The 13,363-nt window shown below is 47.0% G+C and overlaps 1 protein-coding gene across 9 annotated transcripts in view; it reads right to left on the bottom strand.

Annotated features, from left to right (window-relative positions):
* Nucleotides 1-3,914: 3,914 nt before the first annotated feature.
* The window catches only part of LOC119161406 (uncharacterized), a 201,196-nt gene continuing 191,747 nt past the window's right edge, over nucleotides 3,915-13,363 (bottom strand). For all 9 annotated transcript variants that reach the window (XM_037413853.2, XM_037413856.2, XM_075879330.1 and 6 more), the window contains 4 exons: nucleotides 7,220-7,517; nucleotides 5,303-5,458; nucleotides 4,370-5,128; nucleotides 3,915-4,267 (listed from right to left, as the gene is read on the bottom strand). In XM_037413853.2, the coding sequence (XP_037269750.2) occupies nucleotides 4,091-4,267; nucleotides 4,370-5,128; nucleotides 5,303-5,458; nucleotides 7,220-7,517 (1,390 nt within the window). In that variant the 3' untranslated portion in view covers nucleotides 3,915-4,090. The remainder of the gene's footprint in view (nucleotides 4,268-4,369; nucleotides 5,129-5,302; nucleotides 5,459-7,219; nucleotides 7,518-13,363) is intronic.

Here is a 13,363-nt window from a genome sequence, read left to right as displayed (position 1 = left end):
ACTTTTTTAGACATCAGCGGTCATACTACTGCTAACAATTATGTGGTAGTATACAGGCACGAGTAATTTAACGAAATTTGCTGTCTCGCGAGTAGTGCCAACAGCCCCTTCCAAATCATAATAGGTTTTTCTACAGGGCACCGATGTATTGTCCCGAAAGCGGTTTAAGCAGTGTTCTGCACGGGTTAGACTAAGTCAGTCAGTCAGTCAAGAACTTTATTAAATGTTTCTGAGGAGTCTAAGCCACCAGGGTGTCCACGAGGGACATTCTAGCAGCCGCTACTGTAGGCGACGCCCAGGTCGAGGCGGGAACGTGGTGGCGTTCCGCCAATTCTTGGGCCCTCTGGACTGCCTTTTTGGTTTCCGAGACTGGGGCTCCTGAGTGCCTCCTCCCAGTCGGACTCACCGGTGAGAGGTCCTCGAGGTAACGCGGGACATTGCCAGAGCATATGTTCAAGTGAACAGTACACTTCTGAGCAGTCTGGGCATTGTGAATCTATGTCCGAGTTGTTAACGACCAAGTCGGCCCAGTGATGGATACGATCTCGTTTGTAGCATGCGAAAAGCTACCTCTTGCGTGCATTCGAGCTTTGCATGTGGTTAGACCAAGGCCAATAAATTTTCGAACACCACTACGCCCCCCTCCCCCTTTTAGGGGCAAAGCTCCTTAAGCCGTGGGTCTGTACCTCCCTTGTATGTAGTAGTACGTAGCCACCGGTGGCACATACCCGCTCTAGAGCGGGTGTGTACCACAAGGGATGCGAGATGGCAGTACTTGGAGTGTTCACTAGATGAGTGCAGAAACGGACAGAAGAGATTAGTTTAGGACTGTAGGTAGGGGGCACGTGGCGATAAAAATGGTAAATTTGGCCAAAATGTTGTTTTTCAATGAATTTTTTTTCTACAATCCTGATGCCATATTTTACATCATGGTGAAATAGTAGACCAATATAAATAGTGCACATTGAGAAAAAAGCTTTTACTGGTGGGCTGTCGCCAAAAGCTGAGTGAAAATTGGGCTTTAGAAAATGTAAATTTGCTGCTTTGCCGTGGCACAGAACCCCCATGCTGGTATCATTGTAATGAGGACGGAACAGAGCTCAAAATAGCCACAAAGCTGCATTCTTTCAAGAAAAAATAAAGCCAGCTCCCTTCAAAGTTTCGTTTTCTTGGCTTCTAGCTAGAATTTCTTAAAACTCCATTTTCACAGCCTTCGGTCATTCCTGTGCCATTTCGCAACAAATGAAGATAGTATAGCCATTCCACTTTCTTCTGGGGGGGGGGGAAGCCGCCCCCCCCCAGACATCAGTGAATGCAGAAAAGCTGGTCATATCTGTGTGCACATTATGCACATTTTTAGAATTGGCTTTTTGTAAAAGTTTTTAGTGACACAATATGTCCAAGTAATTTCAAAAATTATTTGTATTTACTTAATCATTAAAATGTAAACCACTAGCATTAGGGCCCAGAATGGATCCTTGAGGATATTCATATGCGAATAGCCGCTTTTGCTGACAAAGAAGTTCATATTTACCATGAAGCGTTCTTGGCTATGGCAAGGCATTTTTGTCTAGAACTTGCGCCGATGGGTATTCGTTACAGTCAGCGGACCGACAGGCGCACAGCTTTGTTACTTTATCTAGTTGATTGCATCTCAGGAGTGCCTTGACCTAATAGGATTAAGGTTAGCGTGGTTAGGCTACTGTGGTTTAAGGTTAAAGTCAGTGCGTTTGGACTGATTGATGACTCAAACTGCAGGTGGGCAACACACGTGGCCTCCATTTCTCGCTGAAATTAGCTCAAGTGAGAAAATTTTGAGGCTGGTCGGGCATTTTAACGCAGTGTGGCACAATTTAAGCAAATTTCATGGTTTTGGTGCAGCTCAGCACAAGAATGGGGAATTGTACCAAATTGGCACAGCTGTTGCACCCCTGCCTGTCACATACTTCTAAACAATGCACCAGCACCGAGCACTAAATTGTTTGCATACTATGCTACAGATATCTACCAAGCAGTGAACTTTGTCAGCAAACTGAGAGGCAAGCCATCAAAATATCCAGGTGAAAAAAATATTCTGCCCCAAGTCATTTTGCAGTTTTAGTGCAGGACAATGCATGCAAAATCTTTAGTAGCCTGCACAGGATTGTATATTGTATGCTTATCAGATAAGCAGTGATGAAGTGACATAGTATTCCACAATGTTACTGCACCATGCATTGTGCCAATGCCCAAGTTCTCTAGAACTATTCAGGGTGCACTGCTCTTGGACTGCAAGAACAGAAACCAAACATAGTTTGTATGAATGTGGGTTATGTAGCAGGTTAAATTTGCACAGTGCATAAAATGTGCACCAGTTAGATTCGCATCCAAGCTGGCACAAAAATGGGCAAGAACCAGATGCATAATCCTTCGTGCTTTATTGCAGCAACTACGTACAGCAACTCTCCTCGTACAATTAAGTGCCCATCACATTTTCAATAGAAAATAATCGAGGCAACAAAAATGCACAGAATGACACTTCTGCAAGTATCCCGGGGGGAAGAAAATTGGAGAAGGGAAGGATTTACGACAGCCACACAGATCCTAGATGAATCACATGGCTTCCAGCGCCTACACTGAACTACAGTACCTTCAAGGTAATTAGAAGAGTCCACACAAACGTAAATGCAGCGCAATGCTAACTGACAGATCACCACACAACCTTTAAAAAAGGGGGAAGGGAAAAAATTCGAGCACATGCTTTTCCCCAGAAGTCAACGGACAAGACATTGCCATAGATACCAGCCTGCTGCATGGCAAAAATGACTGCACAACACTTCCATTGTGACAACATCCAATTAACTTGATGGCAGTTTATCACCATTATAGACACTAATTACACAGTATAAACTGATAAGTTGTCACATCACTCCCAAATGTACATTGTGCACCCAATACTGTTCTTGCCACATAAACCATTTTTAAACACCACCAAAACGCCTCCAGTTCATCTGTAACAAAACTACTACTTCAACAAATGGTGCAGCTACAATTACGCTGCGTACTTATTGAAAATCCTTAATAAAGAAAAACAAGGCAATCAAATGCCCCGTGTTCTTTTGCAACAAAAGTAGTTATTTCATTCAAATGGCGCAGGCACAATTGTGCTGCATACTTATACATTTATTTCATTCAAATGGCGCAGGCACAATTGTGCAGCATACTTATACATATTTTAAAAAGATATCAAAAGAAGGCAATCCCTCATGCTATGCCTGATCATTTAGGATCAGGCATAGCACGAGGGATTGCCTGCCTTTCTTTCCTGCCTCCTCCTCCTCTTGTAAATAAAGATCTAAAGCATGCAACAAAAAAGCACAGGAGGCATAAATGAAATTGTTTCCTACACAAGAACCAAAAAAGTTCTTGGTGACCCAATCTTCTACCATTCCTGCTTTATAAACACAGACTCAAAAAGATACATTCAACCACGGGAAGGCGGCAAACATGCTTAGGGGAAAATCCATATTATAGGGCAAAAATAAAAGACCCTCCAAAAAAGGTGAAAAATATTTGTCATTTCAAAAAAGCATGGCAGTCTCCTGCCCATGAAAACACGACCAGCTACAATACAGGCATGTTACACACTTGTTATTACACTACAGGCAAGTTGCACATTGTTATACATATGTATAATATTTATACCATCTGAAGCTCGCCAGACCAATTTCATTACCCTTTTCCAGAAAACAAAAACTCTCAGGACAGAGAAGGGGGCTATGAATTAGCAGTAGCATTGTACACTTACGCTCGCACACAGATAATTCCCTTGTTCCCCCACTGCCCCCATCAACACACATGTAAAAAAATGAATTCCTATCTTTGATGCCTTGCTGAAGGCAACAGGTGATCGAAATGTAAGATTAGACAGGGAGTGGGTTAGGAGAAACCACATTTTATTAAACCGTGGACCACATCAGTCCTTTATGGTAGCAGGGACAGTGTAGGCAAAGACAAAAAATAGGCAAGTCAGCACGTGATTTGCCAGAGACAACCAAGCGACGGTGAGGGCCTGACAGGCGCCAGCCAGTCCCAGCCCAGCTGGTGAGCTTCACTCCTCAGCTGCCTCTTTGGGAGCTTTGTCGTCGGAGCTTTCGTTGACCACATCTTCCGTGGTGGGCTCAGGGGCCATTGGCTTGGACTGGGCAAAGAATAACTGCGCTTGTTTGACCGCCTCAGCCTGCTGCTTGGCCTGCTGGTCACTGGTGGGCAGTTGACGTGCTGGTGGCTGCAAACATACAGCAACTTTAATGCTACGCAGTTTGGTTTTACTTTGCCCCTCACCAAGTGCATGCCTTAAAAACTAATGTGCCCTGGAGGGTTGCCACACCTGCTGAGCTCGTAGCGCAGCTGCAGGTTGACCCCGGGCCTGTTGTGTAGAGGTCAGCGTCAGACCCTGTTGGGGCCTTTGAATAGGCGCAGGATACTTGGTAGGTGCAGTCGGCGGGGTGCCTCGTACCAGGTTTGCATGCAGTGGCAGCACATGCATTGGTGGTGGTCGCAAGGAACTTCCCTTCGGAGTAGCCCCTGTGGTGGCTACACCGGATGGTGCAGACTGCCGACCCTGGCCGAAGGCGAAGGGTGATCCTGGGGGAAAGGCCTTGTTTGCCTGGGTCTTGGGCTGTAGCGTGGCACCAAAATCTGTGGCAAGCTCCAAAGATTTGAAGGGCGGTGGATGGAAGGTGCGATGAAGGGGTGGCTGCGAGCCAAAGGCCAGTGCTTGGTTCTGCTGCTGAGATGGGTAGTAGCCACCCTGGGATGGGTAGTACGAGGTGCCCAGAGGTGCCCCCCCAGGAGCTGCACGGCCAGATCCCAACAGCTGTGGTGCAGTTGGTAGGCTTTGCTGGCCCAGCACCTGACTTGTGGGCCCCGTCTGGTACGTGGGCTGTAGCCGCAAAGCAGCTCCAGTGGCTGCAAACATGTCCGGCCCAGAGTGTGTTGGTGGAGGGGGCACAAACATGCCCCCTTGGTTAAAACTCTGGTAAGGTGGAGCTGGATAGCCATGAGTAGCCTGTGAGAACTGGTGGGCTACAGGACGAGGCACAGGGTCCTGAAGCAGGGTCTGATACAGTGCCGCTGGCTGTGTCATCTGCAAGTGAAATGGGCACGTCTTTTACCTATTACATTGTAAACTTAGACAACATGCATTCTGGTGTTTAGTCAGTTAACGATGATCAATCACAAATAGGTCAGGGGATTGGCTCTAAGTGTTCATCACAATGAGTAAAATCATTAGAAATGCCCAGTGAACAATTAGCTTTACCTGTTGGGTGCTTGTAAATAGCAAAGCAGCAGGAGGGCTAGCCACTGCCTGTTGCATGCCTGCCACCTGAAGGTTTGCCATGGCCCTTACATCCAAACCAGCCAAGGACGATGCTGCTGCTGTTGGCGGTGGGCTCAGTGCGTGCAGGGCCCTCACCTGAAATACACAACACACCTTAGGTCCTTCGAACAAGTAAAACCTTCAAGTTATGCTATTTTAAAGGGGTACCGACACAAAATTTTGTGGCACAAGGATAGCTTGCTGGACCGATTTCTGTTAACATAATGCACACTACATGTGTACATCTGCAAAATATCAACAGCGAACATAGCTTGGAAGGTACTTTACATGAATTTTAAGTTTGCACATTCAATTGAGCAAAGTGACCCATGGTGAACCCCCCACTTCCCTCACGTCACCACTGTACGGTCAATACTAACTATAATGATGTCTTGGCAGACATTTTTCTTTTTGCCACGTTTGCTCCAGCTGACTACTACAATATAATCTCGATGATACAATTACAGTTTATCCAAAGTACAAGGTTGTTTCGGACGAACTCAGTTATACACAACGCACCATAATTCGGTGTTAAAAGGACAGTTTCCTCAGCCACCGCAGATGATACAACGGGTGATTGACTTATGCAACACTGCTTGTCTGTGGGAGGAAGGCTTAGTCACACTAGGCCTCAAAGGAAGCGAATGCGCTAAAACTTGCAGGAATTAGCCTTGCTTTGCCGCGGCACAATTTTATTCCTTTCAGGAGGCCTTCTTGTGAGACAGCGAAGGCAGAAAAACCCGAGAGAACTTTTTCAGCAAGTAGTAGTTGACTCCAACAAAGTTTTCTTTCACCTTCACGACCAGCTTGAACTTGTTTTAGTTTATACGAATTCAGGATAATGCGAATATTCCGTGTGCTTCCTACGAAATATCATGAAGATCCTACTGTACTCTGAGGCTCACTAGTGGTGCAGGTGGGTACTGTAGCCCTTCTCGCATCCTGTACTCCGAGGCTCCTCGCGCACCTGTGGCCGCGGCGCAAGTGCTGAGAATTTTGCATTTAGCGACACTTTGTCTCGCTTCCTGTTCGAACGGACTTGCTTGATGCGTACGGCGTGGAATTGTGTCAGAGTTCTGTGTCCGGACTCCTCACATTTTTGAGGCTCATACTACGATGGCTGAAAACCTGCTTTCTCCATACAGTGATTAATGATTGATATGTGGGGTTTAACATCCCAAAACTTACAAGAGACTTCATAGTGGAGGGCTCCAAAAATTTCGACCACCTGTAGTTCTTTAAAGTGCACCCAAATCTGAGCACAAAGGCCTATAGCATATCCGCCTCTATTGAAAATGCAGCCGCCACAGCCGGGATTCGATCCCGCGACCTGCGGGTTAGCAGCTGAGTACCTCAGCTACTAGACCACCGGGGTGGGGCTTTTCCCCACACAGTGAGGTGACAAGTGTTTGGCAGTGCATGCATGTTTGACTCATTTCACAAGATGCCAGTTGAAATATAGGAGTAACATGCAATAAATAAGTGAAAAGGTTTAACATCCCAACACTAAAATCCAGCACTTTCGCCTTCATCGAAAATGTGGTCGCCGTAGCTGGGATTTGATTCTGCAACCTGTGGGTCAGCAGTCAAGCACCATAACATTTTGACCGCCGTGGCAGGTCCCCACAGCCTACATCCATGTATTGTCTTGCTGCTTCACAGCCACACACACGCAACAAGCTGAAACCATTAGGAAAGCTAGTGTGAAAAAAATAAAAAACCAGCCCAGCACCTCTTGAAATAAACAGCGTAGTTCGGAGTACACCACTAATGTGCTGCTGAAACAAATGGCAGGGTGTGCAAACTGGTTTGACAGGTGCAGGGAAATCAAATGCATTACAGTTTCACTGTACTCACCTTCGATAAATTCTGCTGATCCAGCATGGTGTGTGCCTGGTGAGTTTGTCGCATCATGGCCTGTTGTTGCTGCTGCTGTTGAGGTGTCTGCAAGCTACCATGGGCCTGTGAATGATGATGATGGACTGCCAAAGACAAATGCTGCTGAGGCTGCACTTGAGGCTGCTGCTGGAGGTGATGGTTGTGATGAGGGTGGTGGGGGTGACCACTGGTAGAAGTGTGATGGCCAGCACCTACTACAGATGCCACATGGTGCGACAGGGGGGACGCTGTAGCTGGCTTTAGTGGAGACACAGATCTGCGTGCGCCCACAAAAATTAAAATAAAAATTAGATGCTCACTGTTGCAGCTCGAACAAATGCTAACACCTATTAAAAAAATATCTGAAATTCCGAATATTCAGACACCTTTACACTTGTACAATTCCATTGTGAACAACTGTCGGGCATGTTTTTCATTTCTCTACGATTACAGACAACAGTGTAGGCAGAAAAGTTTTTCAGGAGAGAAAGCGAGGAGGGCATCCCTTCGATTTGGAGTGGGGATCTGGCAGACGGATGTTGTCGAGTGCCATTTTGGGCTATATATATGCCATGAAGAGCGGCGACGGCGTAGTGGTTAGAGCATCCGCCTCGCATGCAAAAGGTCCGTGGTTCGAATCCCGGTGCTGCACAGTTCCCAACCGGATTAAAAAAAATCCGCTTGGTGATGGAACTGCATTAAAAGGCCTGGGGTTCAGCCTCATCAGTCATCACTGTCGGTAACGCACTCCCTCACCAGAGAAGGATTGGCCTCCCTGGTGCAGTATCTGGCCCCTACCTCCCCTATGCATACATCAATTAACTCACGGCCCTCAGTCCCCAGCAGCTGCGAAGCAACTGACCACGGCGGCGGTCAGATCTGCAACGCAGCAGAGGGTGCTAAGAATCTCTGGATCCGGACAGGCCGCCATTGGAACCTGAACTTGGCAACGTTTAACGCTAGAACCTTATCTAGTGAGGCAAGCCTGGCTGTACTATTCGAGGAGCTAGAGGGTGTTAAATGGGATATAATAAGGCTCAGTGAGGTTAGGAGGACAGATGAGGCCTATACGGTGCTACAGAATGGGCACGTCCTTTGCTACAAGGGCTTGGCAGACAGAAGAGAACTGGGAGTGGGGTTCCTAATTCACAGAAACATAGCTGGCAACATAGAGGAATACTACAGCATTAATGAAAGGATGGTAGTTATCGTGATTAAACTGAATAAGAGATACAAGATGAAGGTGGTACAGGCTTACGCGCCTACGTCCCGCCATGATGACGCGTCAGTTGAAAGCTTCTATGAAGACGTGGAAACGGCAATGAGTAAGGTTAGAACACTGTTTACTACACTGATGGGAGCCTTCAATGCAAAAGTAGGGAAGAAACAGGCTGGAGACCAGGCAGTAGGAGATAATGGCATTGGTACTAGAAATGCCAGAGGGGAGGTACTATTAGAATTCGCAGAATGCAATAATTTATGGATTTTGAATACCTTGTACCAAATACCTTGTACCTTGTGCTAAAAGTGGACATGGAGGAGCCCTAATGGCAAAAATAAGAACGAAATAGACTTTATACCGAGTGCACACCCAGGCATCTTGCAGGATGTAGAAGTGCTTGGCAAGATACGATGCAGTGACCATAGAATGGTACGATCTCGAATTCACCTAGACTTGAAAAAGGAACCACAGAAACTGATACGAAGAAGCCGATCAATGAGCTAACACTAAGAGGGGAACTACAGGAATTCAGAGTCTGGCTTCAGAACAGGTACTCGGCTCTTATCAAGGAAAACAGCCTTAGCGTTGACACAATGAATGCTAATCTGACGAGTATCATTACAGAGTGTGCAGTGGAAGTTGGAGGTACTGTAGTTAGGCAGGACACTGGCAACCTGTCCCAGGGAAACGAAGAATCTCACTAAGAAGCGTCAAGCATCACGTACAACAGACAAAATAGAGTTGGTAGAACTTTCAAAGTTGATTAATAAGCGTAAGGTATAACATGGCGAGAATTGAACACGCTCTGAAAAACGGAGGAAGCGTCAAAGCAGTGAAGAGAAAACTCGAGATAGGCAAAAAACAGATGTATGCACTAAGGGACAAACAAGGAAAGCAAAGTACCTACCAATATGAATAGGATAGTTCAAATAGCGGAGAATTTTACAGAGATCTCTACAGTAGCCAGCACAACCACGACCTTTATCTACAGTAGCCAGCACAACGACGACCTTAATATAAGGACTAGCAGTAACCCAGATGACACCCCACCAGTAATGATAGAAGTAAGAAAAGCCTTGGAGAGCATGTAAAGAGGCAAAGCTGCTGGTGAGGATCAGGTAACATCAGATATGCTGAAGGATGGAGGACAGATTGTGTTAGAAAAACTAGCGACCCTATTTAGGAGGTGTCTCCTGACGGGAAGAGTACCAGAATCCTGGAAGAATGCCGACATCATCCTAATACATAAGAAAGGAGATGACACAGACTTTGAAAAATTACAGGCCGATCAGCTTGCTCTCTATAGTATGCAAGCTATTTACAAATGTAATTGCTAATAGAATGAAGACAACATTACAATTCCATACCTGCGAAGTTCAAGCATTCTGAATCCGGGAGATTTCCGCAGCTGGAGGGGGCTGAATTATTTGCTCCTATTTCATAAAAAAAAACCAAGGCCAAACAAACAAACAAACAAAAGACATCGCGATAAACAAGAGGGGGTAGGGAGGGGTCAATTGCAAGCGCAAACATCAGCATTGCGGTCAGCTTGGAGTGACCGAACACACGAAGGTAGGGTTTCCCACTAAGGTGAGAGTCTCGAAGGATCAACACAACACAACTAGCAGAATTTATTTCCTTCAAAACAGCTCGTGTATGTCTTACTAGGACACACAAGAACGGACCTAACGGCGCAGATGGCTGCTGCAAAAGCGCGGGTCAAAGCTTTGCTCCCTACTAGATTCTTTTGACAGGGACGCCAAAACATGTCTGGCCCCTTTGTTATTGACAGTCTAGGCTGGTTTTTTGCTGTCCCCGCCATTGCCGTCATTCACCGTATATGTACACTTATCTATATATATTGACACTCTAGAAAGAAAAAAAGCCGCCCACGCTCGGTGCCCAGCTCGTCGCAATGCGCCAATGCGCGCTTACCTCTGATGCGTACTTTGCCCCGCAGATGCGAGGGGGGGAAACAAGCTTGTGCGTGCGCGGTTATCTTTCGGTGGGGAGAATTGTGTGCCTTCAGAATTGCTTTGGTTGCTGGCCCGGCCCCACAAAGGTATCTTCGGTCTATGCACAGGCCCCGTTTGCAAAAAGAGCACACTTTTCATACACAGCAAGGTATAACTGGGACACTTGTTAGTTTGTACTCATCCGTACCTGTGATTACATATCGAGCATCGCTTTTTTTTGTTTTGTTTAAACAGGGCGTTAAGTGTCGAGCAGGAAACTTTGTTAGTTCGCTTTCATCTTATGTGTATTGTTTTCGTGCGTCATTTGTGCGTGAGCTGTGTGCTGCACGTTTTGATCTACTTGCCATTCTCAGTGTTACATACCAAGTTGTTGCTGTTGCATTCATTGCTTCAACCTTGCGGCAAAACTGGCTTCGCCATACATGATGGCGTCAAAAGCGACCACGGTTTTGTCGACAGCGGTTGTAGCAACAACAATCACGCACACTGTAGAAAACAGTGAGTGCGCCGGTCACACGCGTACTTCTGAAGCTTCGAGTACGCTGCTCTCGGCCTTTGTTCGACGGTTTCCGTACTAAAGTTCGTATCACCCTCCGAGATTAGGAAATGTGTTCGGCACATCAGAATTTAAGCCCAATAGACATAGTAGAATTTCGCTGAGGAATTTCGTGAATTCGTATCTGCCGCAGTTTCGCATCATTGAGCTTCTACTGTACATTTAGATGAACGACTCTTGAACCGATTCATAATAAAATGGGGTAGGTTGAAAAAACCTGCAGCAGATTGAGCTGCTTTTTTTGTCAATGCGACCAGATAACGCACAAACACCGTACAAACGGAAGAAACGGTCCAAATTTGGGAAACTTGGCAGGTATGGAATTCAACCAAAGGAACAAGCAGGATTTCGAACAGGCTACTCAACAATCGACCACGTTCATACTATCGATCAGGTAATAGAGAAATGCTCAGAATATAACCAACCACTGTACATAGCCTTCATAGATTACGAGAAGGCCTTTGATTCAGTAGAAACATCAGCAGTCTTGCAGACACTGCGGAATCAGGGCGTCGACAAAGCACATTTTAATAAGCCGGATTTCGAACAGGCTACTCAACAATCGACCATGTTCATACTATCAATCAGGTAATAGAGAAATGCTCAGAATATAACCAACCACTGTACATAGCCTTCATACCGTATATACTCGTGTAAGGGCCGCACTTTTTTTTCGAAAATTTTGCTAGGTGCGGCCCTTACACGAATCAGGCCGATTTAGTACAGGCAGTACAGGCCAAAGGTCTGTACTGTTTATGCAACAGTAGCAGAGTGCAAGAGTCACAAATGACATGCCAGAAATGTTTTTATTCGGATTCCATTTCGCTGTCCTCGTTCTCGGAGGAGCTCGCCTCGGCGTCCGCGTCTTCCCAGAGACGGTCATCTTCGGTGCCGTTCATGGAGTTCGAAATTCCCGTTACCTTGAAGCTTTTAGCAACTACTTCTACTGACATGGCACGCCACGCATTCAAAATCCATTCACACACCTGTTGGAGCGACGCCCGCTTCAGCCGTCCTGTAGGGGTCTTCTCGTGGACGCCTCCAGCCATCCATTCAGAGTAACATCGGCGAAATTCCACTTTGAATGGTCTGTTGACGCATACGTCGAGCGGCTGCAGCACACTCGTCAGGCCACCGGGAATGACGGCCAAGTCCGTACGAGTTGCGGCAACTCGGTTCTTGACGCGGTCGGTCAAGTGGCCCCTAAAGCTGTCCAAAACAAGGAGGGCTTTCCGTTGTAACAGCCCTCCAGGTCTGTTTGCCCAGACGGTCTTAATCCAGTCAACGACCAGTTCCTCGGACATCCAGCCCTTCTCTTGCGCACGTACGACGATTCCCTGAGGGAACTTCTCTTTTGGGAGAGTCTTCCTTTTAAATACGACGTACGGCGGAAGCCTCCTGCCGTCTGCCGTGATGCACAACATCACAGTGCACCTTTGGCGTTCTGCACCAGTCGTGCGCACAGACACACTTTTCGCACCTTTTAAATCCACTGTGGTGCTTTCCGGTGCATCGAACCACACAGGTGTCTGGTCCGCATTCCCAATTTGGGACAGGTCGTATTCATGCTCCCTCCTGAGAGCATTCACGAAGCGATGAAACTTAATGACGTGGTCTTCGTACTCGCGCGGCAGTTTTTGGCAAATCGTCGTTCGGCGCCGAATAGAAAGCTGGTTACGGTTCATAAACCGCGTAGCCCAGCCCCGACTTGCCTTGAATTGTGCCGGGGGTATTTCCATGTGGCGAGCGATGCTGAGGGCTTTGACGCGTATCATGTCAGTCGATACGGCGTAGCCGTCCCTTCGTGTGTCGACGACGTAGTTGACGAGCTCGCTTTCGAGTTGCGGGTACTTGCACTTTTTCCCGCGAAACGCCTTTCGGCTCCTGTTAGTAGCGGCGAGGGCATCTTTCTGATTCATCCAGTAACGCACGCGCTTCTCATCGACGTCGTACTTTCGTCCAGCTTCCCGCTTCCCGTGCTCCTCGGCATAGTCAATCACTTGCAGCTTAAATGCTGCAGTGAATGATCTCAGATGCCGGCCCATCGTCCGTCACGTGCGCTGGCTTCTGCAGGGTTCACTACAACCAACAAAGTGACACCGACGACACCGATCTGAAGTCGCGCTGCCAACGTATCGACACGATGCTAGGAACGATGCCAACAAAGAGGCCGCACAAGGCAAATATGGCGGCGCGCTGTCAACAGCGTGGTCGGCGCGTCGGCGGAAGTAGAATAAAAGCGGAAAAGCGTGCAGCGCCATCTGGCTGTAAATGAACTAACTACACTTTTCTGGCGGGACATTTTGAACTTTTGTTTTTTTTTTTTTTTCGAAATATCCGCTTTCAAAGTTGGGGTGCGGCCCTTACAC

The sequence above is a fragment of the Rhipicephalus microplus genome, chromosome X (assembly GCF_043290135.1).
Source record: "Rhipicephalus microplus isolate Deutch F79 chromosome X, USDA_Rmic, whole genome shotgun sequence".
Taxonomy (NCBI): domain Eukaryota; kingdom Metazoa; phylum Arthropoda; class Arachnida; order Ixodida; family Ixodidae; genus Rhipicephalus; species Rhipicephalus microplus.
This window is presented reverse-complemented; position numbering and strand designations above follow the sequence as displayed.